Raw genomic sequence first — 23,978 nt, 5'->3', positions numbered from 1 at the left:
GTACAGGTGAAGCCAAAGGCCAGATACATATCATCATATCTTCTTCTCTTTGTCAAGAAAGGAAATTGCTTTGGAAGCACATGTGGCAATGCTTCGTCCTCTGCTTTGCATTTACGTGGAAGCGCCATACAAAAATTGGTCTGTGTTATGCTAGCAGCGTAATTTATTGATTGATTAATTTGTGCATTTCACTTGCACGCCCCCCTGCAATTGCTCTGTCCCCCATCATTGGGAACAAAAAGAATAAATTGTTCAAGATGTGACTTCACTTTTACCCTCCAGTCTTTATTTTTTGTCAGTAGTTAATTAAATGACAATATGAAATGTAGCATACACTGGTATATATTTTAGTCAAAAGACAAACTGTTGAACTTTAAAAAGTATAACCGACTGGAGAGATGTAATGTTTCATCAGTGATCTGGTAACCATGTTAACATGATGCATCATGTGATCAGGTTGCCAGGAAAGAGCTCATAAATTATATGCTGGGTCCAGTAAACCAAGCAGACCAGCTTTGCCCACAAGGAAATAAGTGCTGAGCTGACAACTATCTTCACAGGTGACGAGTCTTTGTATGATTTGAAGTTTTTAGCAATGTGTGTTCAAGATATGTTGCATCTGAAGTGTTTTTGAGACATAAACTAAATAAGCTGTGCTTTAGGGTTTCAATGACATCAACAGGTTGATCATTTACATTTCTCTAGTCTTTCAACAAAGATGTCAGCTAATTACAAAGATCAAAATACATCAAATATCCTGTTACTGACCTGTTAACTTGGACAAAGCAAAGACAAAGGTTTATTCTTTGGATGTGACTAAGTAAGAGGCAGTGTTTACAAAGCAGACTAAAGTGGATTGTAGGGTTTTAGTCGTCCAGTGACATTTTTCATGTTTCATTTATTTCTGATTCATTAAATGTTTTCTGTGAGATGTCCAACACAACTGTTGGACTGGTGTTCCTGGAGAGAGTGTTGTATACCACTCTGACTACAGTTACATGTTGTATATTCCTCTTCATTAATGGGACCATGTTGTACACTTTGAGGAGTAAACCAGTGTTTCGTGAAACTTGCCGCTACATTCTTCTTTATAACCTCCTGTTTGCAGACACAGTTCAGCTTATAGTGAGTCAGCTGATGTACATATTGTCCATCTGTAGAATATTTCTGACATATCCTGTATGTGGTGTTTTATTCATGCTTGCCAATTTCACAAATGAAATCTCTCCTCTGATACTGGTGGTGATGTCTTTGGAGAGATGTGTAGCCGTGTGCTACCCTCTGAGGCACGCTTCCATCATCACCACCAGAAACACAGCAGTGGCTGTTATTGTGGTTTGGGCCATTTGTTTACTAAATGTTGTCATTCGAGTTATTTTAATGTTAGAATTTCCCTTCGAAGAGCTAGAAACTCTGCAGATGAACACGTTTTGTAATACAGTTGTCATGTTTCTTACACCATTATGCTATGATTATGAGGAAGCTTACACTTATTTTCTTTTTATTTCTGCTGGTCTTGCAATCACCTCCACCTATATTGTTGTAATTATAGCAGCCAGGTCAGCCTCCACAAACAAAGCTTCAGCTCTTAAGGCTCGTAACACACTGCTGATGCATCTGGTGCAGCTGGGTCTCAGTATCTCCTCTACTGTACATAACCCATTATTAATTGCTGTCTCAAAACTTGTTCTCTTTAGTGTACTTCTGCGCATCCAGAATGTTTTTTATGTGTTTATTATCATTCTTCCCAGGTGTTTGAGTGCACTGATCTATGGCCTCAGAGATCAGACCATCAGACCTGTCCTCATGTACAATCTGTGCTGTCGAATGAAGCTTTCTGGTATCTCAGTGAAACCTAAAGTGTCCCCTTAACTATTTATGACTTTGAGAAACATTTGCATCGGTTTACCTTTCAAGTCTGGGGTGACATACATATATCGCATCAACATTATCGATACATGCAGTTGTATTTAAGTTAATTAAATAAAGAAATGAGAAAAATGAAGACAATGGCATTTATGGCTTAACGTTTCAACTCTGACATGGTCTTTAGGTCATGTTAGTTTAGTCCCCTTAAAAGTTGAGAAATAAAAAATTTTTTGGACATTATTTACCTTTCCTCAGGTGCTAGAACATTAAAACTATTCAACACAGAGCCTTAGGTCTAAATTGGTGAAGATACAATATACAACCCAGCAACAAGTGAGTTTCAAAGTACAGTTGTTGTTAGTATTAAATGAGTTTGGAGACAAATTAAGATCTCCTGTGTAGCTTCACCACCAAAACACTTCAGTCTCAAAATGCCTGTGATATGGTAATTATTTTTTGGTTCCTGTTTCATGAAAAGGCCTGAGAATGTATCCTCTGGGTATTTATTTTCATATCCACAAGGAAAAAATGAATGAACAATTTATGTCTCAGAAGACTAAGTAATAGATTAAGATTTTTAACAATTTCATAAACCTCCATGAGTTGGTGAATACATGGATGTGATCAATCTGTCATTTTACTACTTTTTCATAATTCTCTAAATTAGGGATGCACCAATCCGCTTTTTTCACCTCCGATACCGATATCTGAGGTTTAGTATCGGCCGATATAATCTGATACCGATATAGAAAAACAGCACGTTTTTAATTATGATAACAAACGGTAAGTTTCATAATATGGAAAAGACTGGGATCATTATTTTGTTTAAGGCAACATCAGACTTGACTTAAACATTTCTTTCCAATTTTTTATAAAACAAATAAACAGATATAAATGTACTGAATTACTTATTTATTTAATAACCGTGCACCAGTAAAACCAGTTAAACAATCTTAACCATAACAATATAACAAGTGTAACAGTCATTGCAATTAGGGATTCAAAATCCAATGTAAAACAAAATATTAAATAAGAAGATGAAATTGAGAAAGAAAATCAATAGCTTCACTAGCTTGGTAAATTTTCAAAATAAATAGCAATCATTTTTTCATATAGTTTAGTGGAAATGGGAATTAAACCATGACAAAACCATCTGAACAAAACAATAGCTTCTCCAGTTTGGTAAAAACTAAAAAGAATAAATAAATCAGAGGTTGTCCCAACTTCACAAGTTTTTTTCACCACTAGAAGGCCTTGGATGAATGCCAATGCTGGACAGGACAAGGGAAAAAATTAAATCAGCGACATGGATTGTCACGATACACGATATATTCTTTGATGTCGGTATCGATATCCGATTCAAATATCGGATCGGTTCAGCCCTACTCGGAATGCATCATTGATAAAAAATAAGGAGCAAACTGGAGAGTAATTTAGCTGAATAATAATAAAAATACATTTTATTTGTTGCCCTTTACATCGCAAGATCTCAAAGGGCTACAGTTTAAAAAAAGAAATAAAAACAAGTAAGCAGTTCAGTATAAAAGTAAAGCGAAGTAAAAAGAATTTGGCCAAAAATAAGCTTTTTCTTTCTCATCAAAATGTCATACTGTACTTTTTTCTTTTTTTTAAGTATTTTTAAGATGAAGAAAAATCATCCATCCATCCATCATCTGCCGTCCTTTGGTCACTACCCACAACTCGTGACCATAGGTGAGGATGGGAATGTAGATTGACCAGTAAATAGAGAGCTTCGCCTTCTGGCTCAGCTCCTTCTTCACAACGACGGGTCGGTGCAGAGCAACACTGCAGACGCCGCACCAATCCGCCCATCAATCTCACGTTCCATTCGTCCCTCACTGTGAACAAGACCCCGAGATACTTGAACTCCTCCACTTGGGGAAGGATCTCATTCCCGACCTGGAGAGAGCATTCCACTCTCTTCCGGCTGAGAACCAGTCTCGGATTTGGAGGCGCTGATTCTCATCCCAGCCGCTTCACACTCGGCTGCAAATCGCGAGAGCTGAAGGTCACGGCCTGATGACGCTAACAGAACCACAAAAAGCAGAGACCCGATTCTGAGGTCGCCAAATCGGATACCCTCAACGCCCTGGCTCCGCCTAGAAATTCTGTCCATAAAAGTTAGGAACAGAATCGGTGACAAAGGGCAGCCCTGACGGAGTCCAACCCTCACCGGAAACGTATCCGACTTACTGCCGCAATGCGGACCAAACTCTGAGACCGAACAGCCCCTATCAAGGGGTCCGGCACTCCATATTCCCGGAGCACCCCCCCACAGGACACCACGAGGGACACAGTCGAACGCTTTCTCCAGGTCCACAAAACACACGTAGACTGGTTGGGCGAACTCCCATGGCCCTCCAGGATCCTGCCGAGGGTATAGAGCTGGTCCACTGTTCCACGGCCAGGACGAAAACCACACTGCATCTCCTGAATCCGAGGCTCGACTATCTGATGGATCCTCCTCTCCAGTACCCCCGAATAAACCTTACCAGGGAGGCTGAGGAGTGTGATACCCCTATAGTTGGAACACACCTTCCGTTCCCCCTTTTTAAAGAGGGGGACCACCACCCCGATCTGCCAGTCCAGAGGCACTGTCCCCGATGTCCACGCGATGCTGCAGAGGCGTGTCAGCCAAGAAAGCCCTACAACATCCAGAGCCTTGAGAAACTCAGGACGGACCTCATCCACCCCCGGGGCCTAGCCACCGAGGAGCTTTTTGACCACCTCGACAACCTCAGCCCCAGAAATGGGAGGCCCCTTCTCCGACTCTGCCTCCTCCGAGCACGTATTGGTAGGATTGAGGAGTTCCTCGAAGTAGTCCCCCCACCAACTCCCAACGTCCCTAGTTGAGGTCAGCAAAGCCCCGTCCCCACCATACACAGTGTTGACTGTGAGCCGCTTCCCCCCCCTGAGACGCCGGAGGGTGGACCAGAATCTCTTCGAGGCCGTCCGGAAGTCGTTCTCCATGGTCTCACCGAACTCCTCCCAGGCCCGAGTTTTTGCCTCAGCAACCGCCGAAGCTGCAGCCCGTTTGGTCTGCCAGTACCCATCAGCTGCTTCCAGGGTCTCACTGGCCAAAAAGGCCCGATAGGACTCCTTCTTCAGCTTGACGGCTTCCCTCACCACTGGTGTCCACCAGCGGGTTTGGGGGTTGCCGCCACGACAGGCACCGACCACCTTACGGCCACAGCTCCGATCAGCCGCCTCGACAATGGAGTCGCGGAACATGGCCCATTCGGACTCAATGTCCCCCACCTCCCCCGGGATATGGTTGAAGCTCTGCCGGAGGTGAGAGTTAAAGCTCCTCCTGATGGGGGACTCTGACAAACGCTCCCAGCAGACCCTCACAATACGTTTGGGCCTGCCAGGTCTGATCGGCATCCTCCCCCACCAGCGGAGCCAACTCACCACCAGGTGGTGATCAGTTGACAGCTCCGCCTCTCTCTTCACCCGAGTGTCCAGGACATACGGCCGCAAGTCCGATGATACAACCACAAAGTCGATCATCGAACTGCGGCCAAGGGTGTCCTGGTGCCAAGTGCACATATGGACACTCTTATGCCTGAACATGGTTTTCGTTATGGACAGTCCATGATGAGCACAGAAGTCCAACAACATAACACCACTCTGATTCAGATCGGGGGGGCCGTTCCTCCCAATCACACCCCTCCAGGTCTCACTGTCATTGCCCACGTGAGCATTGAAGTCCCCCAGCAGAACGAGGGCGTCTCCGGTAGGAGCATTCTCTAGTGCCTCCCCCAGGGACTCCAAAAAGGGTGTGTACTCTGAACTGTTGTTTGGCGCATAGGCACAAACAACAGTCAGGACCCGTCCCCCCACCCGAAGGCGGAGGGAGGCTACCCTCTCGTTCACTGGGGTAAACCCCAATGTACAGGCACACAGCCGGGGGGCAATAAGTATGCCCACATCTGCTCTGCGCCTCTCACCACGGGCAACTCCAGAGTTGAAGAGAGTCCAACCCCTCTCAAGAGGACTGGTTCCAGAGCCCAAGCCGTGCGTGGAGGTGAGTCCGACTATATCTAGCCGGAACCGCTCAGCCTCGCGCACCAGCTCCTTCCCCAAAAGAGAGGTGACATTCCACGTGCCAAGAGCTGGCTTCAGTAGCCGAGGATCAAACCGCCAAGGCCTCCGCCTTCGGCTGCTACCCATCTCACAAGGCACCCGACCCTCTTGGCCCCTCCCACGGGTGGTGAGCCCGTCGGAAGGAGGAGCCACGTCATGTTTTCGGGCTATGCCCGACCGAGTCCCATGGGCACAGGCTCGGCCACCAGGCGCTCGCTGCCGTGCCTGGCTCCGGGGGGAGGCCCCGGTGTCCCACATCCGGGAAAGGGATGACGTTGTCCAATTTTATTTTTCATCATAAGGAGTCTTTTGAGCTGTTCTTTGAGCTGTTGTCTGGTCCCTCATCTAGGATCTGTTTGCCTTGGGTGACCCTACCAGGGCCAACATAGCTCCCAGACTCATTGGGGCACGCAAACTCCCCCACCACAATAAGGTGACAGCTCATGGGAGAGAAGAACAATCATCTTATCTTTTATGATCCTCACTTCTAGTATTACTTTCGTGTTCCTCTTTTCTTTCAACACACCCGCACAAATGTCTAATAATAATAATTGTGTGAAGCCACATTATCTTTGATTATAACTTCTTTCATTTTACAGCCATAATAATTATTTATCATATCATACTATTTAATTTTTTCTGATTAATTTCTCACAATTAGTTTCTTTACCCAGTAGGTGTTTATCATGTCAGGGTGCAGTCCAGCTCTTCATACATGAGACTCTTTTTTGCATGTCTGCCACTGTGATGCTTACTGGTTCCTTTTCTGGGAGATTGCTGTGGTCAGTTCTCAGATCCACTAGCCATGAATTATTGTTATATGATTCCTCTCTCTCCCATATCCTTTTCCGCTATTGTTCAGTCTCAGCCCTGGTTGGGTCTATTCTCATCTTATTACCCTGCCACTGAGTGTAAACTTTGGATGGTTCAGTGGAAAAAATCCTGTTTATTCTCCTGGCTTCAGCTTCTCTAGTGTACTTTCTCAGATGGTGAGCCAGAGCTGTGAGCTAAGGTTTTACAGTCCCTAATGCCCCAGGTATGGAGAGTTTATTGTATTTATTCGGGAGTTTCCTCTTCATTGCACCTTTCTGAAGCTCTGATAGCTGGCTAACCTCCCTCCATGTTGCCTTGGTCTTTGGCTCCAGCCCTCGTCTGCATGTGGCATACTGACCCTTACTACTCCTGGTATTGTTTGTTGTTCTATAGCCAGGCAGCTCTAGGATCACTTCATCTCTGGTGTACATCAGCTTATTAGTCTGTAATTATCTCTTTAGGTATGATATGTATTGTTGCATTCACATCTTCTAGCAGACTTTCAGAAGGTACTTTGTCACTTAGCCTTGGCCACCCTTGGCCACTCAGACTCCAAGTATCCAGGTTATTCATGATCTATTCATGATATAAATAGAATTGGGTTGAATGTATACTGTACATGAATGTTAAACACAAAATCAGCCCTTCATTTTGCTTTGGACATCCATAAAAAGAAAAATTGCAAAGATATTAAAACCAACATACATGGTGCCATTCTTGATTTCCTGACTGAAGTTTTCGGATCCAGCTCTATGAGGACTGAAAAATTTGACCTTGGGTGGTTCTGAATACCACTTTGGCATCTTGGTGCAGCCTGTTCGTTGTTGGACCCCGAAATATATATTTTTTTCTCCTTTCATTGGTAGTGTACTTTGTGGAAAATGATTACGTTTGGAGTCTACCTCAGTCATTTTCCTTCAACTGTTTGGGACGAGCTGGTGTTTACATATATTTTAAATTAAGTAATTTATCTTACCACTGAAAGAGTCAATCTGTCAAAATGTGACAATAATACCAATTTCTTTTGAATTTTTGTCATTAACTGAGAAAAAGAAAAAAATAAAGTAATATAGACTGGAGAGATGTAATGTTTCATCAGTGATCTGGTAACCATGTTAACATGATGCATCATGTGATCAGGTTGCCAGGAAAGAGCTCATAAATTATATGCTGGGTCCAGTAAACCAAGCAGACCAGGTTTGCCCACAAGGAAACAAGTGCTGACCTGATAACTACCTTCACAGGTGACGACTCTTTATTATTTTGAGTTTTTCAACTATTTGTTTTTAAGATATGTTGTATCATAAAGCGTTTTAGGGACACAAACTATAACTACTGTTCTTTACAGTTTTGGTTTGATCAACAAGTTTATCATTTGCATTCAACATTTTCACTTGATTTCTCTAGTCTATCAACAAAGATGTCAGCTAATTATAAAGAATAGATCAAATTTCCTTTTACTGAACTGTTAACTATGCTTAACCTGAACCTAGATTTGGACAAAGCTGAAATGTGAAATGTGATAGCAGGTAAACCAGAGCAGCCTTTCTCAAAGCAAACAGACTCCAGCCTGCTGACACACTGACATGTAAATGAAGGAGTTCATTCTTTGGATGTGACTAAGTAAGAGGCAGTGTTTACAAAGCAGACTAAAGTGGATTGTAGGGATTTTGTCGTCCAGTGAGATGAACAAACTGATATTTCTGATTCATTAAATGTTTTCTGGGAGATGTCCAACACAACTGTTGGACTGGTGTTCCTGGAGAGAGTGTTGTATACCACTCTGACTACAGTTCCATGCTGTATATTCCTCTTCATTAATGGGACCATGTTGTACACTTTGAGGAGTAAACCAGTGTTTCGTGAAACTTGCCGCTACATTCTTCTTTATAACCTCCTGTTTGCAGACACAGTTCAGCTGGCAGTGAGTCAGTTGTTATACATATTGTCCATCGGTAGAATATTTCTGACATATCCTGTATGTGGTGTTTTCTATTTTCTTTCCAATTTCGCCAATGAAATCTCTCCTTTGATACTGGTGGTGATGTCTTTGGAGAGATGTGTAGCCGTGTGCTACCCTCTGAGGCACGCTTCCATCATCACCACCAGAAACACAGCAGTGGCTGTTATTGTGGTTTGGGCCATTTGTTTTCTAAATGTTGTCATTCGAGTTATTTTAATGTTAGAATTTCCCTTTGAAGAGCTAGAAACTCTGCAGATGAACACGTTTTGTAATACAGTTGCCATGTTTCTTACACCACTATATTATGATTATGACCGAGCTTACACTTATTTTCTGTTAATTTCTGCAGGTCTTACAATCATCTCCACCTATATTGTTGTAATTATAGCAGCCAGGTCAGCCTCCACAGACAAAGCTTCAGCTCTTAAGGCTCGTAACACACTGCTGATGCATCTGGTGCAGCTGGGTCTCAGTATCTCCTCTACTGTACATAACCCATTACTATTTGCTGTCTCAAAACTTGTTCTCTTTAATGTACTTATTCGCATCCAGAATGTTTTTTATGTGTTTATTATCATTCTTCCCAGGTGTTTGAGTGCACTGATCTATGGCCTCAGAGATCAGACCATCAGACCTGTCCTCATGTACAATCTGTGCTGTCGAATGAAGCTTTCTGGTATCTCAGTAAAATCTAAAGTGTCCCCTTAACTATTTATGACTTTGAGAAACATTTTCATCTGTTAACCTTTCAAGTCTGGGGTGATAAACATATATCGCATCAACATTTTATATACATGCAGTTGTACTTAAGAAAGTAAAAGAAAGAAATGAGAAAAATCTAGACAAAGGCATTTATGGATGAATGTTTCAACTCTCACATGGTCTTTAGTTCATGTTAATTTAGTCCCGTTCAAAGTTGAGAAATAAAATAATTTTTTTGGACAGTATTTATTTTTCCTCTGGTTTTAGAGTTATGTGACTGCTGCTTCCAATACCATGCAAATTTTATCGATAACGTTATATTAAAACAAGAGTTACACCAAAAACTGGGTTCATCCGTCTACAAGGGTGGATGGAAGAGGATGCAGTTTATGGAGGAGGTGGAGTCAACTTGCGAGATGGTGTAAATTTTAAATCAAAATCAGAATTGGTTTTCAAATGAGGAACTTTCAAAGAAAGAGGAATGATAGAACAAATCCAGCATTGTGTTTTTTGGGAGTTTTACACTTGATGGTTACTTAAGACACCCCTAATATATGCTCCTAAGAACAGGAAAAAGAGATTTTTCTGAAATATGGCTCCTTAAATTTTTTTTTAAAACTGAGCCTATTGGTTTGTCAAATTTATCAGAGCTGTATATATTAGAAATATATAATATATATATATATATATATATATATATATATATTAGAAAAACAACTCCACACCAGAGCATGTGAACGGAGAGGAGCGGGAAGCAAGCGAGGAGCGGAGCGTGTAAAATGTAGTTGAGCGTTGAGCGAGTTTTTCTCAAATGGCCGAAGCGATTGCTCCGTGCTGCTCCAGTTCCGCTCTGATACCGCTCACACCACAAGTCTAAGGCATGCACAAATCACCCAGAATATATCTATGCCTTCAACAATTAACAAAGCTGTTAGCCCACACTTCAAAAATCGTTTGTTGTGGAGTGTCAGGATTTGAGGTGTAAAGAGAAGGGAGGACCCAGATGCAGATTTCTCAAAATCACAAGGTTTATTCCACAAACACAAAAGCACGAAGGCAAGAACAAATGGCGCGGCTGAGCTGGATTATCAAAAATACTTAACGTTAGCAAAACCACAACAAGACTATGGGTAAATAACAAACAAGACAATGAACTACAGACAAGACTATGGTAACTATGGCTAGAGGTGAAAACCAGACTGGACAAAACTTTAGCATGAAGGGTAAAGGTGAGGAATTCGCAATGACTGAAGGAAACTATATACTGTGGCGAGGTGATTGGTGATGACGTGCAGCTGTGAAACAGAAAACAGGTGATTTGAGTGAGACTAAGTGAGAGGGGGAAAACATGACAAGAAACCTGAAAACATAACAAAGAAACTGAAAACAAGATTAATCAAAACATAAAACGTGACACTGCCCCCCCAAAGGTTGGCTGCCAGACATCCAACAAGTGTGGGAGGGAGGGGCTCTGAAGGGCCTAGTACCAGGTCCCGTCTGGCCTAATCTCCGGCGACCCGGACGCCCCTTCAGGGCTGCGAGGAGAGGCGAGGGCAGACTTGAGCCAGCCCAGACACCCACTGGCGAAGGCAGTGGTGGATCCGCCCGAGTTCCCACTGGCGAAGGCAGTGATGGGGATGGCCTGCTTGGGCTTCCATTGGCAAAGGCAGTGGGGGAGATGTGCCCACCCTGGCCTCCATTGGCGAAGGCAAGAACGAAGATTTTTCCAACCGGCCCACCACCGGCGACGCCCACAGCCCCCTCTTCAAGGAACGTTCCCAATTCGGGGTGGGAGGTAGGGACTCTGACGGCCGCAGCAGGCTTGCTCATCGGTGGACCAGGCTTGGTCGTGGTCATGGCAACAGGCAGGTACCAGTCGGGGTCGTGGCGGCGTCAGCGGGCTATAGCATGGCTGCATCAGTGGGCTGTAGCATAGAGGTGGCAGCTGGCTTGGACATGGCGGCGGGCTGTGGGAACGGCAACACAGGAGAAGACACTGGGGAGGCAAAAGGAGAAATCAGCGTATGGCGGAGCGCGCCCGATGCCTCGGCCGAGTGTGTGCTAAAAGTGTCCACCGTAGCATCGTAATGGACTTACTTCGCCAACTCCCAGATCTCCTTGGCTGCTGGCGTCTCCGGAACCAGCCCCCATCGGATAACGTCCAAGACGTGACCATAGACCCTCCACCTGTCCCGCTCATCTGCTCCCTTGACCAAACAGTCGGTCAAGGCCGCGAGTCGGGTCTGGAGAGCACGTAGGTCTGCTGGGTCCATGCTGGCGAATTCCTTCTGTCAGGATTCGAGGTGTAGAGAGAAGGGAGGACCCAGATGCAGATTTCTCAAAATCAAAACGTTTATTCCACAAACACTAAAGCACGAAGGCAAGAACAAATGGCCCGGCTGAGCTGGATTATCAAAAATACTTAACGTTAGCAAAACCAAAACAAGACTATGGGTAAATAACAAACAAGACAATGAACTACAGACAAGACTATGGTAACTATGGCTAGAGGTGAAAACCAGACTGGACAAAACTTTAGCATGAAGGGTAAAGGTGAGGAATTCTGGCACCGCGACAGAGTAGAAATAAAGTAGATTTTTTCTGCACCAGTCACACAACAATTACGCTACACGTACATCACGCAGTGTGTCACCGGATGAATTGCTCCTTCTTTAAAATTCAAGCCAGCGCTGAGCAATTTCACCGGAGCAGAATACATTTTTTTGGTGAGCGGGGAGTGGAACTGAGCGGAGCGTTTTGGTGTGACTTTGAGCGGAGGGAGCAAACACCTGTGTGAGCGAGGAGCAGAAATTCTTACTGCTCAGCTCCATTCACATGCTCTGCTCCACACTCGCCTATCTTTCTCGGCGGTACCCTTCCTTGACGAATGGGACCTCTACCAGAGGCCTGGGAGTTTGACGATTTTACGCCAAGGCTGCAGTGATTGCCATTGTCCTAACACTGCGCGAAGGTGGAGAAATGACTGTGAAAGGTCCCACAGCCATTTACAGGGAGAACCACCTCTCTTTGGGAACGTTTGTGTTTCCTTCTCAAAACTCCAACGCCGTCTGTTGGTTTGAGCTGAACCGGCATAAACATGTCAGTGGCTTTTCTTCATTCTTGCACATCTTCATTCTTGACTGTTCTTCGAACTGCGCTCTTCTGGACAGAGATCTCTGATGCTGTTCTCGGATCTGTTGGTGCCAATCTCCCAACTTGGGGGGGTCACAGCCCCAAGTTTTTTAATTACCACTGGTACCACTGTTGCCTTCAATCCCTACATCCTTTCAACTTCCTCCTTCAGCCCTTGGTATTTTTCAAGCTTTTTGTGTTCCTTCTCCTTAATGTTGCTGTCACTTGGAATTGCTCCATCTATCAAGCCTGCTTTCTGCTGTAGTTTATCGACCACCATGATATCCAGTTAGTTAGTCATCACCTGTTTATCACTCAGGAACTTGAAATCCCACAGGATCTTAGCTCTAAAGTTTCCACTACCTTTAGAGGTATCTCCCAGTTTGACTTTGGGACTTCCAACCCATTCTTAGCACAGATGTTCCTGAACACTATTCCTGCCACTTGGTTATGCTGTTCCATGCATGTCATTCTTGCCTGCATCTTACTCCCCTACTATGTGCTGGACTGTCTCAGAAGCCTACTTGCACAGCCTACACCTGGAGTCCTGTCTGATGTGGTAGACCCTGGCCTCTACTGCTCTTGTGCTTAGGGCCTGTTCTTGAGCTGCCATTATTAGTGCCTCTGTACTGTCTTACATATCAGCTTTTTCTATCCACTGATAGGACTTCTCAATATCAGCCACTTCTGTAATTTGTTGGTGTTACATGCCGTGCAGAGGCTTATCCTTCGATGATAGTTTCTCCTCTTCCTCCTCGTTTCCCTGGGTTTCAGCAGCCTGACAAACTCACTTAACAGTTCACCACTATTTTTCCAGATGTATTCCTGAATCTTTGTTGTTTTATCCTGAATCATGGCTCTGAAGCTGCCTAGTCTCCGGCCACCCTCCTTCCTCATAGTGTTCAAACTCATGGTACTGGACTTGGGGTGAGACCCTCCATGAATTGTGAAGTGTTTCCTTGCCTTGATATCCCTGGCTTCTATCTCTTCATTTGGCCAGATTATTATACCAGCGGGGTATCTGATGACTGGCAGGACATATGTGTTGATGGCTCAGACTTTGTTCTTCCCTCTAAGTTGACTCTTCAGGACCTACCTCACTCTGTGTAACTACTAAGTTGTGACTATCTTCCTTTTATCCTCCTTATGGTTACCTTTTGCCTTTGGGTCAACGTCTTCTGGTAGTTCAACAGTCATGATCACCTTGCCTTTATTTACATTTTCAGACATATTTATCTGGTCCAAATGACATCCCAGCGTCTTTGCTGTATATCTTTGTGACACGTATCAGTGAGTCGATGTCTCACTCAGTCCTGACAGACAACTTGACGTCGTCCATGTAGAAGATGTGGATGATGGTCGCTCCACTTTGGAATCCATAGCCACTCTTTGTGATGATGTAGCTGAGGGGACAGAGCATCTCCTCGGTAGATATGGCACTTGATGTTAACTTGTGCAGTTGGCTTGGAATTGACCTCCAGGTTTGTCTTACACAGTCCCATTGAGTTCTTGTTGAAGGCTCTTAGTGTTCTGTTGATGTTATAGAGTTCCAAGCACTCCAATATGCATGTGTATGGTACAGAGTTGTAGGCTTTCCTGTAGTTAATGCAGGTGGTGCACAGATTTGTATGTCTAATCTCACAGTCTTGAATAGCAGTCCTGTCAATCAGTAGCTGGTGTTTATCTCCTCTGGTGTTACTCCCTTGTGGGCCCCTGCTCATGTATTGGGCCATGGGCGCACTCAACCACTATGATTCTTGACGGGAGCTTCCATGTTGTGTTGAGGCAGGTTACTGATCAGTAGTTGGATGGAATCACTCTCTTCTGTGGATCTTTTATGAACAGGACTGTCCGAACTTGGGTGAGCCAGTCTGGTTACGTCCCATCCATTAGCCGCTGGTCTATTTCTGCTGCTCTGCATTCGTAGAATGCAGTTAGTTTCTTTAGCTAGTAGGTGTTTATCATGTCAGGGTGCAGTCCAGCTCTTCATACATGAGACTCTTTTTTGCATGTCTGCCACTGTGATGGTTACTGGTTCTTTTCTGGGAGATTGCTGTGGTCAGTTTTCAGATCCACTAGCCATGAATTATTGTTATATGATTCCTCTCTCTCCCATATCCTTTTCCACTATTGTTCAGTCTCAGCCCTGGTTGGGTCTATTCTCATCTTATTACTCTCCTGGCTTCAGCTTCTCTAGTGTACTTTCTCAGATGGTGAGCCAGAGCTGTGAGCTAAGGTTTTACAGTCCCTAATGCCCCAGGTATGGAGAGTTTATTGTATTTATTCGGGAGTTTCCTCTTCATTGCACCTTTCTGAAGCTCTGATAGCTGGCTAACCTCCCTCCATGTTGCCTTGGTCTTTGGCTCCAGCCCTCGTCTGCATGTGGCATACTGACCCTTACTACTCCTGGTATTGTTTGTTGTTCTATAGCCAGGCAGCTCTAGGATCACTTCATCTCTGGTGTACATCAGCTTATTAGTCTGTAATTATCTCTTTAGGTATGCTATGTATTGTTGCATTCACATCTTCTAGCAGACTTTCAGAAGGTACTTTGTCACTTAGCCTTGGCCACCCTTGGCCAGCCTTGGCCACCCTTGGCCACTCAGACTCCAAGTATCCAGGTTATTCATGATCTATTCATGATATAAATAGAATTGGGTTGAATGTATACTGTACATGAATGTTAAACACAAAATCAGCCCTTCATCTTGCTTTGGACATCCATAAAAAGAAAAATTGCAAAGATATTAAAACCAACATACATGGTGCCATTCTTGATTTCCTGACTGAAGTTTTCGGATCCAGCTCTATGAGGACTGAAAAATTTGACCTTGGGTGGTTCTGAATACCACTTTGGCATCTTAGTGCAGTGATTATGTTTGAGTACCTTTTGCTTTTTAGCTAGTAGAGCTTTTACATGGACAATAACACCATCTAACTCAAGAAGACATGGAAACTAAGAAAGCCCAAAATTACCTGCTAAAGGTGAGAAGAAATTCTGAGGAAAGTCTGAGGAAAAAACTGTCATTTTCCTTCTACAGTATGGGACGAGCTGCTGTTTAGATATTTTTTAAATTAAGTCCTTTATCTTACCACGAAAAAGAGTCAATCTGTCAAAATGTGACAATAATACCAATTTCTTTTGAATTTTTGTCATTAACTGACAAAAAGAAAAAAATAAAGTAATATAGACTGTGGAGGTGTAATAACCCATCAGTGATCTGGTAACTATGTTAACATGATGCATCATGTGATCAGGTTGCCAGGAAAGAGCTCATAAATTATATGCTGGGTCCAGTAAACCAAGCAGACCAGGTTTGCCCACAAGGAAACAAGTGCTGACCTGATAACTACCTTCACAGGTGACGAGTCTTTATTATTTTGAGTTTTGAGTTGAAAACTATTTGTTTTTAAGATATGTTGCATCTGAAGGCTTTTAGGGACACAAACTATATCAGCTATTCTTTACGGTTTTGTTTTGTATTGAATGTTTTCTCTTGATTTCTCTAGTCTATCAACAAAGATGTCAGCTAATTATAAAGAATAGATCAAATTTCCTGTTACTGACTGTTAACTGTGCTTAACCTGAACCTAGACTTGGACAAAGCTGATATATGAAATGTGATAGCAGGTAAACCAGAGCAGCCTTTCTCAAAGCAAACAGACTCCAGCCTGCTGATACACTGACATGTAAATGAAGGAGTTCATTCTTTGGATGTGACTAAGTAAGAGGCAGTGTTTACAAAGCAGACTAAAGTGGATTGTAGGGTTTTAGTCGTCCAGTGAGATGAACAAACTGATATTTCTGATTCATTAAATGTTTTATGTGAGATGTCCAATACAACTGTTGGACTGGTGTTCCTGGAGAGAGTGTTGTATACCACTCTGACTACAGTTCCATGCTGTATATTCCTCTTCATTAATGGGACCATGTTGTACACTTTGAGGAGTAAACCAGTGTTTCGTGAAACTTGCCGCTACATTCTTCTTTATAACCTCCTGTTTGCAGACACAGTTCAGCTTGTATTGAGTCAGTTGTTATACATATTATCTATGTGTAGAATATTTCTGACATATCCTGTTTGTATTGTTTTATTCATGCTTGCCTATTTCACCAATGAAATCTCTCCTCTGATACTGGTGGTGATGTCTTTGGAGAGATGTGTAGCCGTGTGCTACCCTCTGAGGCACGCTTCCATCATCACCATCAGAAACACAGCAGTGGCTGTTATTGTGGTTTGGGCCATTTGTTTACTAAATGTTGTCATTCGAGTTATTTTAATGTTAGAATTTCCCTTCGAAGAGCTAGAAACTCTGCAGATGAAAACGTTTTGTAATACAGTTGCCATGTTTCTTACACCATTATATTATGATTATGACCGAGCTTACACTTATTTTCTGTTAATTTCTGCTGGTCTAACAATCATCTCCACCTATATTGTTGTAATTATAGCAGCCAGGTCAGCCTCCACAGACAAAGCTTCAGCTCTTAAGGCTCGTAACACAGTGCTGATGCATCTGGTGCAGCTGGGTCTCAGTATCTCCTCAACTATACATAACCCATTACTATTTGCTGTCTCAAAACTTGTTCTCTTAGGAGTACTTCTGCGCATCCAGAATTTTTTTTATGTGTTTTTTATCATTCTTCCCAGGTGTTTGAGTGCACTGATCTATGGCCTCAGAGATCAGACCATCAGACCTGTCCTCTTGTACAATCTGTGCTGTCGAAGAAAACTTTCTGGTATCTCAGTAAAGCCTAAAGTCTCCCCTTGACCTGTTATGGCTTTGAGAAACATATGCATCAACTTAACTTTCAAGCTTTTAGTAATTCACACATTGCATCAACATTTTCAGTACATGCAATTTTATTTTCAATAAAAACAGAGGAAAATGGCTAAAATGAAGGTAAAAGCATTTTTTAACAAAAAAAAAGTTTGATTTGTCACCTCTCAAAGGGTCTTTATTTCATGATTTTAGTCAGTTCAATAGGTTCCCCTTCCCTTTTTTAACACACATGCACATATTCAAAATATTAACTTTTGTGTGAATCCACATTATCTATTTCTTGTTTAATTTCACAACCATAATAATAATAATAACTATTTTTTTTTCTGATGTATTACTCACATTACTATCATAAGGCATTTATCTGTTGTCTTATCTAACTGTTGTCAAATAAACCTTTATTTAAAGATGATTATACTGGTGGTTTCACTATCATTGCCAATTTTATTGATAAAGCCCTTTTAAAAAAGATTTGCACTGAAATACAGTAGAACAAAAATGAAAGAACCCAAGAACAATCCATTAAAAACACAGTGGGGAAATCAATAAACTAGGTCAACTTAAAGTAGTAAAAAGTATTGGTCAAAAATAAAAATATAATGGAAAAGATAAAGGCAGTAAGGGCACTTCATACCTTTTGCAGCTATTTCAATGTGTAGATCATGAAACATCTAAGAACATCTGGTTAAGACGACCTGTCAAATTTTCAATAATATTTAGTTTAGATCAATTAATGATTGTGTATAACTTAAGAGGTCAAATGATGACTTAGTCTTGATTCTTAGTGTCAGATTTAAATTATATCCTCTCAAACACTTGAAGAGAATAAGTATTTCTGCTAAAACCACACCTCAAAAGCAACATGTACATGACATAGCTAGTAATGGAGCCTTGAGGGACTCTACATGCAAGAAGGATGTTAAAAGAAAAATATTTTTCTAAAAAACTCCTTTATATCTGATAGGAACAACTGTAGAACAGTATCTGTAATGCACATGCAGCTTTCAAGCTATGAGGAGAGGATTCCATGATCTACAGTGTCGCAGACAGAAGAAAGGTGTAAAAACACTACCACAGTGCTGTTTGAAAGAAGGTTCATTCGCAAGGACCATGCTACAGCAATGAATTTACTGATTTAATAGTTATAGCGAACTCAAGTGGCGATTTAATATGAAACTTAACTTTTGGAAGGCCTCAGCAACATTCCTGTGTGGTAATATTTGTGCAAAGACACAGATGGGGGGTTTCCACACCAGGAAGAGGCACATATCACCTTTTTTACCACAACCTTTATCCTTTGGACAGCATTTGGAAGACTCTCTCCCACCAGACCTGTCCCATAACTTATGAGTTAGGCATTAACGCCCTAATGCTAACTAGCCTGAACAAACAAAGAACCCTTTTAGATGATGATTTGAGAGGCCAGACCAACTATTGTTTCCTTCTTATCTTGACAATGTAAATCAAAGGTGACACCTATCTGCTTTGATCCAGCAAGAGAAGAAACAGACGTCTCACACTTCTACCAATTACTTTCTTCAGATTCACTTTCAGTTGAATTTTGAAACTGTGTTAAATGTGTTTGTGCAGGTTCTTTAAGGTTTTCAGTGACATCACAAGCTGCATTTTGAAACCCTTTTCACAATTGTACTTGGTATAATAAGGAAGAAATAATGTTTTACGAAAATGAACTTTTCTATGGCGTCACATTGCCCACTAGTGGTCTTTGGTATCGAATAGTTAAATCTAAATTAAATCAGTAACTAGACATTTATATGAAGTAATGAACTGTTGACTGATGTGTCCTGTCATCTCTTTTTGTGCTCCATTGTGAACACAGGAAAATAACATTGTTTGGTTCTTTATTCATATGTCATAACTTTACAGATATCCATCTGAATTTGAGAGGTATTCAAGATTCACACCCATAATCTATTATTTTATGTAGTTTATTTCATGTCCTTACCTTCATATCTTAACAAGTTGTGGTGTTTTCAGAACCCTCTGAACAAATGTGTGTTAAGACAAATTAATGGAGAAACTGACTTTTCTTTGTTTTATAACACTCTTAACGCTAGAATTAAAACTTCTACTTGACATGCCCAGGCGAACACCATAACGGTTTCAGGCATATCATTGGCTGAAAGTAAGCCTGCATCATACCCCGCCTCCGCTAATCAAACTCAGGAAACCTGCGAGACAGATAATGAAAAGGTCAAAAGATGAATGAGAAGAAAAGATAGAGATGAAAGGAGATTAATAAATAATTAATAATAATTCATTAAGAGTTAATAATTAATAAAAACACAGCGCAGTCAAGATAAAATACCATAAAACTATTTGATAAAAGAGCACACAAAAATTGGTGTAAGTTGATGTTGTAGTGAGGATGTAGGGATCATGTGGGGTAAGCAAGTCTAAAAAGGTGGGTTTGGAGATGAGTCTTGAATGTGTTCGGATATTAAGTCATGCAAAGGTCCAGAGGGTTCCAGAGTCGGGGGGGCAGAGCGACGGAAAGATCTGAGTCCCATGGTGGTCAAATAGACAGAAGGAGTGGATATAAGGAAGGCAGAGGTGGACCTGAGCATATGGAAATGTGCATAGATTTCAATAAGTTTAGTGAAATATAGAGGGGCGAGGTTATGGAGGGCTCTGAATGTTAGAAGTAATTTTCAAAGTGGATATGGAAATGGACTAAGGACAGGGGTCATATGTTGTGTGGAAGGGGGTCAGGAGATGATATGGGCAGCAGAATTCTGGACCAGTTGAAGTATTTGGAGGAGTTTGTTGGGTAAGCTGTATAAGAATACAGAGTAATCAAAGTGAGATGTGACAAAAGCATTAACCAGAGTGGAGGTGCTGTTTGGGGTGAGTGATGGCCAGGGGTGGTTAGGGTTATTCATGTGGGCAGTGAAGGAGAGAGTGCTATCAAGGATGACGGCCAGACTCTTAACTTGAGAGGAGGGATGTACAAAAGAGTAGTTGATGGGGAAAGAAAAAGTGCCACAGTTCGAGAGTATAGATTTGGTGCCAACAAGAATGTTTGTGTTTATGCATTTAGCACACTTTTTTCCAAAGCGACTTACAAATGAAGATATAACATTACAGCTATCAAAGCTAACAATAAACTACATAGAAGGAAACCACTAGTCAGACTCTGTCAGATGTGACAGGGTAGAGATAGAGTGCAGGCATAGAGGAAAGTACAGGATAGGAGATGCTCTATGAAGAGCTGGGTTTTCAGGAGCTTCTTGAAGATAGACAGGGACGCCCCTGTTCTGGTAGCGCTCGGTAGGTCATTCCACCATCGTGGGACGACACATGAACAGAGTTTGGATTGTCTTAGGCGTGGTGTAGGAGCTGCTAGACGACAATCCTGGGACCAACGGAGGGACCCAGTTGGGACAGAAGCCTTTGCAAGAGCATTCAAGTAGATGGGAGCCGTTCCATTAAGCTCTTTGTAGGCTAACATCAGTGACTTGAATTTGATGCGGGGGGCTAAGGGCAGCCAGAGGAGTTTAATGAACAGAGGGGGGACGTGTGCTCTTTTTTTGGTTGATCAAAGACCAGCCGCGCCGCCGTGTTCTGGACCATCTGCAGAGGTTTCATAGCACAGGCTGGGAGACCAGTTAGGAGAGCGTTGCAGTAGTTTATGAGCTCTTTCCTGGCAACCTGATCACATGATGCATCATGTTAAAATAGTTACCAGATCACTGATGGGTCATTACACCTCCACAGTCTCACCACCACTGGGAGGGGCCAACAGGGTTCGAGCTGGGTATCAGCCGAAGGCGGAGATCTTGGTTGTCTGATCCTCAGCTACTGAAGCTGGCTCTTGGGACGTGGAACGTTAGCTCTCTGTTGAGGAAGGAGCCTGAGCTGAAGGTTCAGCGGTTTTCGGCTAGATATAGTCGGACTCACCTCGACGCACGACTTGGGCTCTGGAACCAGTCTCCTTGAGACTCTCTTTCACTCTTAGTTGCCCGTGGTGAGAGGCGCAGATCAGGTGTGGGCATATTTATTGCCCCCCGGCTGTGTGCCTGTACATTGGGGTATACGGACGAAAGGGTAGCCTCCCTTCGCCTTCGGGTGGGGGGACGGGTCCTGACTGTTGTTTGTGGTTACGCACCAAGCAGCAGTTCAGAGTACACACCCTTTTTGGAGTCCCTGGAGGAGGCACTGGAGAGTGCTCCTGCAGGAGACTACCTCGTTCTGCTGGGGAACCTCAATGCTCACGTGGGCAATAACAGTGAGATCTGGAAGGGGGTGATTGGGAGGAACGGCCCCCCCGATCTGAATCAGAGTGGTGTTCTCTTGTTGGACTTCTGTGCTTGTCATGGACTTTCCATAACAAACACTATGCTCAGGCATAAGGGTGTCCATATGTGCACTTGGCACCAGGACACCGTAGGCTGGAGTTCGATGATCGATTTTGTGGTTGTATCATTGGACTTGCGGCCTTATGTCCTGGACACCCGGCCATGTTCCGGGGGAGTTGGGGCACACTGAGTCCGAATGGGCCATGTTCCGTGCCTCCTTTGTTGCGGCGGCTGACCAGAGCTGTGGTAGGTGCCTGTCATGGCGGAAATCCCCAAACCTGCTAGTGGAGACTAGTGGTGAGGGAAGGTGTCAATCTGAAGAACGAATTTTATCGGACCTTTTTGGCCAGCGGGACTCCGGAAGCAGCTGATGGGTACCGAAAGGCCAAGCGGAGTGCAGCCTTGGCGGTTGCTGAGGCAAAAACTCGGGCTTGGGAGGAGTTCAGTGAGGCCATGGAGAACGACTTCCGGACGGCGTCGAAGAGATTCTGGTCCATCCATCCAGTTGCTTGGGTGGGGCACCGTAAACACTGTGTATGGTGGAGGGTGCTTGGGAGTTTGCCTAAGCGGTCTACATGTGTGTGGTGGACTTGGAGAAGGTGTTCGACCGCGTCCCTCAGGGACTCCTGTGGGGGGTGCTCTGGGAGTATGGAGTGCCGAACCCCTTGATAGGGGCTGTTCGGTCTCTGTATGACCGGTGTCAGAGTTTGGTCCGCATTGCCGGCAGTAAGTCGGATGTGTTTCCGGTGAGAGTTGGACTCCGTCAGGTCTGCCCTTTGTCATCGATCTGTTCATAATTTTTATGGACAGAATTTCTAGGTGCCACCAGGATGTTGAGGGGGTCCGATTTGGCGACCTCAGAATGGGGTCTCTGCTTTTTGAGGATCGTGTGGTTCTGTTAGTGTCGTTGGGCCGTGACCTTCAGCTCTCACTGGAGCGGTTTGCAGCCGAGTGTGAAGTGGCTGGGAAGAATCAGTGCCTCCAAATCCAAGACCATTATCCTCAGCCAGGAAAGGGTGGAATACCCTCTCCGGGTCGGGAATGAGATCCTTCCCCAAGTGGAGGGGTACAAGTATCTCGGGGTCTTGTTCATGAGTTAGGAATGAGTGGAGCGGGAGACTGACAGGTGGAGCTGAGCCAGAAGGCGAAGCTCTCGATTTACCGGTCAATCTACGTTCCCATCCTCACCCATGGTTATGAGCTGTGGGTAGTGACCGAAAGAACGAGATTGCGAATACAAGTGGCTGAAATGTGCTTCCTCTGCAGGGTGTCTGGGCCTCCCTTAGAGATAGGGTGAGAAGCTCGGTCATCCGGGGGGGGGCTCGGAGTAGAGTTGCTGTTCCTCCATATCGAGAGGAGTCAGATGAGGTGGCTCGGGTATCTGGTTAGGATGCCTCCTGGAGAGGTGGATGGATTTTTCAAAATATTGTAGAGTGGGCGAAGTTAGATAATTTAAAAGAGGGGCCCCAGGACAGAGCACTGGGGCACACCCCTGATGACTGGGGAGGATTTAGATTGATGTTTCTTTTATTGAACAAAGTGGGTATGACCGTAAATATATTAAGTAAACCAGGACAGAACTATTTTGGTTAAACCAAGAGAAGCTACATGTTAAGAACAGTATGATATGAGATGGTGTCAAAAGCTGCGGTGAGGTCAAGAATGAGAATACGGTATAGTCCAGAATCTGCTGCCATTAAAAGGTAATTTGTGATTTTCAGCAGAGCTGTTTTTTTTTTCTGTGTAATGGATGAATGAAGCTGTTCATAGAGATTATTATTAGTCAGATGATGACCTATAAAGCTACTGTTCTTTCTGGTATCTGGGATCTGAACCAGTATTTTGAGTATTGGTGTAGTTATTGGTGTTTTTATGGGGTGCTGGAACTGAACCAGAGGAGAGGGAGGAATGTATAATTTCAGTGATGAAAGGGCAGAGAAAAGGGAAATAGAGTTTGACCAAGTTTGCAGGTAGAGTACTTTGGATTTCTGAATGATGGAGGAAAATTCACTTCTGGTTGGAAGACTGAAACTAGGGAATGAGGATGTCACAGGTGGATCAGGCATGGAACAGGGCACACAGTCAACACATTTGCATGGAGGTATTGAGTTGATGATGAATAATCTCAATTTTATTATTGAGAAAGTCCATAAATCTGTTGAAGAGGGCAGTGGAGAAAAAAAAAGTAGTATAGACTGTGGAGGTGTAATAACCCATCAGTGATCTGGTAACCATGTTAACATGATGCATCATGTGATCAGGTTGCCAGGAAAGAGCTCATAAATTAT

The 23,978-nt window shown here is 43.4% G+C and overlaps 3 protein-coding genes across 3 annotated transcripts; all 3 read left to right on the top strand.

Annotated features, from left to right (window-relative positions):
* Positions 1-930: 930 nt before the first annotated feature.
* Positions 931-1,872, top strand: LOC140279355 (odorant receptor 131-2-like). The gene has a single exon (XM_072374468.1). The coding sequence runs from the start codon at positions 931-933 to the stop codon at positions 1,870-1,872; it is 942 nt and encodes a 313-aa protein (XP_072230569.1).
* A 6,646-nt stretch (positions 1,873-8,518) lies between these two features.
* On the top strand, positions 8,519-9,460 carry LOC140279354 (odorant receptor 131-2-like). The gene has a single exon (XM_072374467.1). It carries the CDS (start codon positions 8,519-8,521, stop codon positions 9,458-9,460), a length of 942 nt encoding a protein of 313 aa, XP_072230568.1.
* Positions 9,461-16,417: 6,957 nt separating this feature from the next.
* Positions 16,418-17,359, top strand: LOC140279352 (odorant receptor 131-2-like). The gene has a single exon (XM_072374466.1). It carries the CDS (start codon positions 16,418-16,420, stop codon positions 17,357-17,359), a length of 942 nt encoding a protein of 313 aa, XP_072230567.1.
* The last annotated feature ends 6,619 nt before the right edge of the window (positions 17,360-23,978 follow it).

The sequence above is a fragment of the Leuresthes tenuis genome, unplaced genomic scaffold, assembly GCF_036924035.1.
Source record: "Leuresthes tenuis unplaced genomic scaffold, fLeuTen1.0.hap1 SCAF_21, whole genome shotgun sequence".
Classification (NCBI taxonomy): domain Eukaryota; kingdom Metazoa; phylum Chordata; class Actinopteri; order Atheriniformes; family Atherinopsidae; genus Leuresthes; species Leuresthes tenuis.
The sequence above is the reverse complement of the archived record's forward strand: the minus strand, read 5'-3'. Positions and strand labels throughout refer to the sequence as shown.

What these genes read in the sequence shown, in the direction of transcription:
- LOC140279355 (XM_072374468.1), top strand. Translation starts at nt 931, where the DNA reads ATGTCCAACACAACTGTTGGACTGGTGTTCCTGGAGAGAGTGTTGTAT.
- LOC140279354 (XM_072374467.1), top strand. Translation starts at nt 8,519, where the DNA reads ATGTCCAACACAACTGTTGGACTGGTGTTCCTGGAGAGAGTGTTGTAT.
- LOC140279352 (XM_072374466.1), top strand. Translation starts at nt 16,418, where the DNA reads ATGTCCAATACAACTGTTGGACTGGTGTTCCTGGAGAGAGTGTTGTAT.